Source organism: Amphimedon queenslandica, unplaced genomic scaffold, assembly GCF_000090795.2.
Source record: "Amphimedon queenslandica unplaced genomic scaffold, v1.1 AMPQUscaffold_1252_Cont26734, whole genome shotgun sequence".
Taxonomy (NCBI): Eukaryota; Metazoa; Porifera; class Demospongiae; order Haplosclerida; family Niphatidae; genus Amphimedon; species Amphimedon queenslandica.
The window spans coordinates 1-1,134 of NW_003558401.1; the positions used below are offsets into that span (position 1 = coordinate 1).

Consider the following 1,134-nt stretch of genomic DNA (forward strand, 5'->3'; position numbering starts at 1 on the left):
TATATCATCAATGTACTGTACGTGTACAAGTTGCATATTATCAATTGCAGCTATTGTACAAAGTAAAAGGTAAAGTAAACATACACTGCATATGGCCTTTGATCATGATAAATGCACTTAAATGGCTCCATACATTAAAAGTAACATAATACAGTCATTACATGTTCATATACATGTAGACTGAATGCACATAATGCTCTGTATGTCACACAAGCTGTAAAAGATATAGCACAATACCTTTTCCAGCAGATGTAGTTTTAGTGACTGGACCACTAGCACCACCACCACCACTTCCTCCTCCTCCCTTCTTCTTCTTGGACTTCTTTTTTGTAGCAGCAACCTTAGAGGGAGAGAGAGAGGACCAATGATACAACAGGAGAGTAGGCGACATTAGTACTGTACAGCACTTACTTCATCAGAAACAATCTCTTCAGTATCAGTCTAAAAAATAAAAAAGAGCAAAGTCAAATAATGACAAAATTGAAGTTACATGTACATTATGTACAAATGTATTGTTAGTGTACTATTATCACTGCATATGTTACTAGTAAACAGTTGAGGAAATAAGCCACATTGGCTGACACACGGTTCAATGGAGTCGTTAATAAAAGCTTCCTGAATCTTTTCTTAGCAGTTCTTAGTATCATCTCAGTAACACAGATCCTCTACAAGATAATATACATGTACATGCATATGCAAACATACAAGTATAGTGTCATTATTATGTAAAATGATGGCAGCTGTGTGGAGAAATTGCTGATACAGTACGTCCTCGATTATCAGTACCTCTTTTATCTGAACCCTTGTTTATCCAAACGCATGGCTGTCTCTAATGCCCATGCTCAGACTAGTTAATTTATTAATAACCGGTTAAAATGGCTGCTGCAGCAAGGAGCTTACGGAGCTTGACAAAAGAAATACGATACACTGGGAAATTTTTGAGTAGCCAAATTTTCGCGAATTTCGCACATTTTGCTTCGTCGTGAAAATAAAAATTGCAAAATTCTAAATTTACATTGCCACGTGGTGGAGTTTACAGGCTATTCGCGAAAATATTATTTCGTGAAATCTTACACATGCAAAATTCGCGAAAATTTTGCGACGCGAAAATATCCCAGTATACAATACCATGAA

General features: G+C 36.3%; 1 protein-coding gene across 1 annotated transcript; it reads right to left on the minus strand.

Annotated features, from left to right (window-relative positions):
- Positions 1–211: 211 nt before the first annotated feature.
- Positions 212–665, minus strand: LOC109593500 (clustered mitochondria protein homolog; the record flags this gene model as incomplete). Its single annotated transcript, XM_020008551.1, has 3 exons — positions 212–340; positions 412–441; positions 546–665. Coding segments are annotated over 3 exons (279 nt in total), but the record flags the coding sequence as incomplete, so codon positions are not given.
- Positions 666–1,134: the final 469 nt, after the last annotated feature.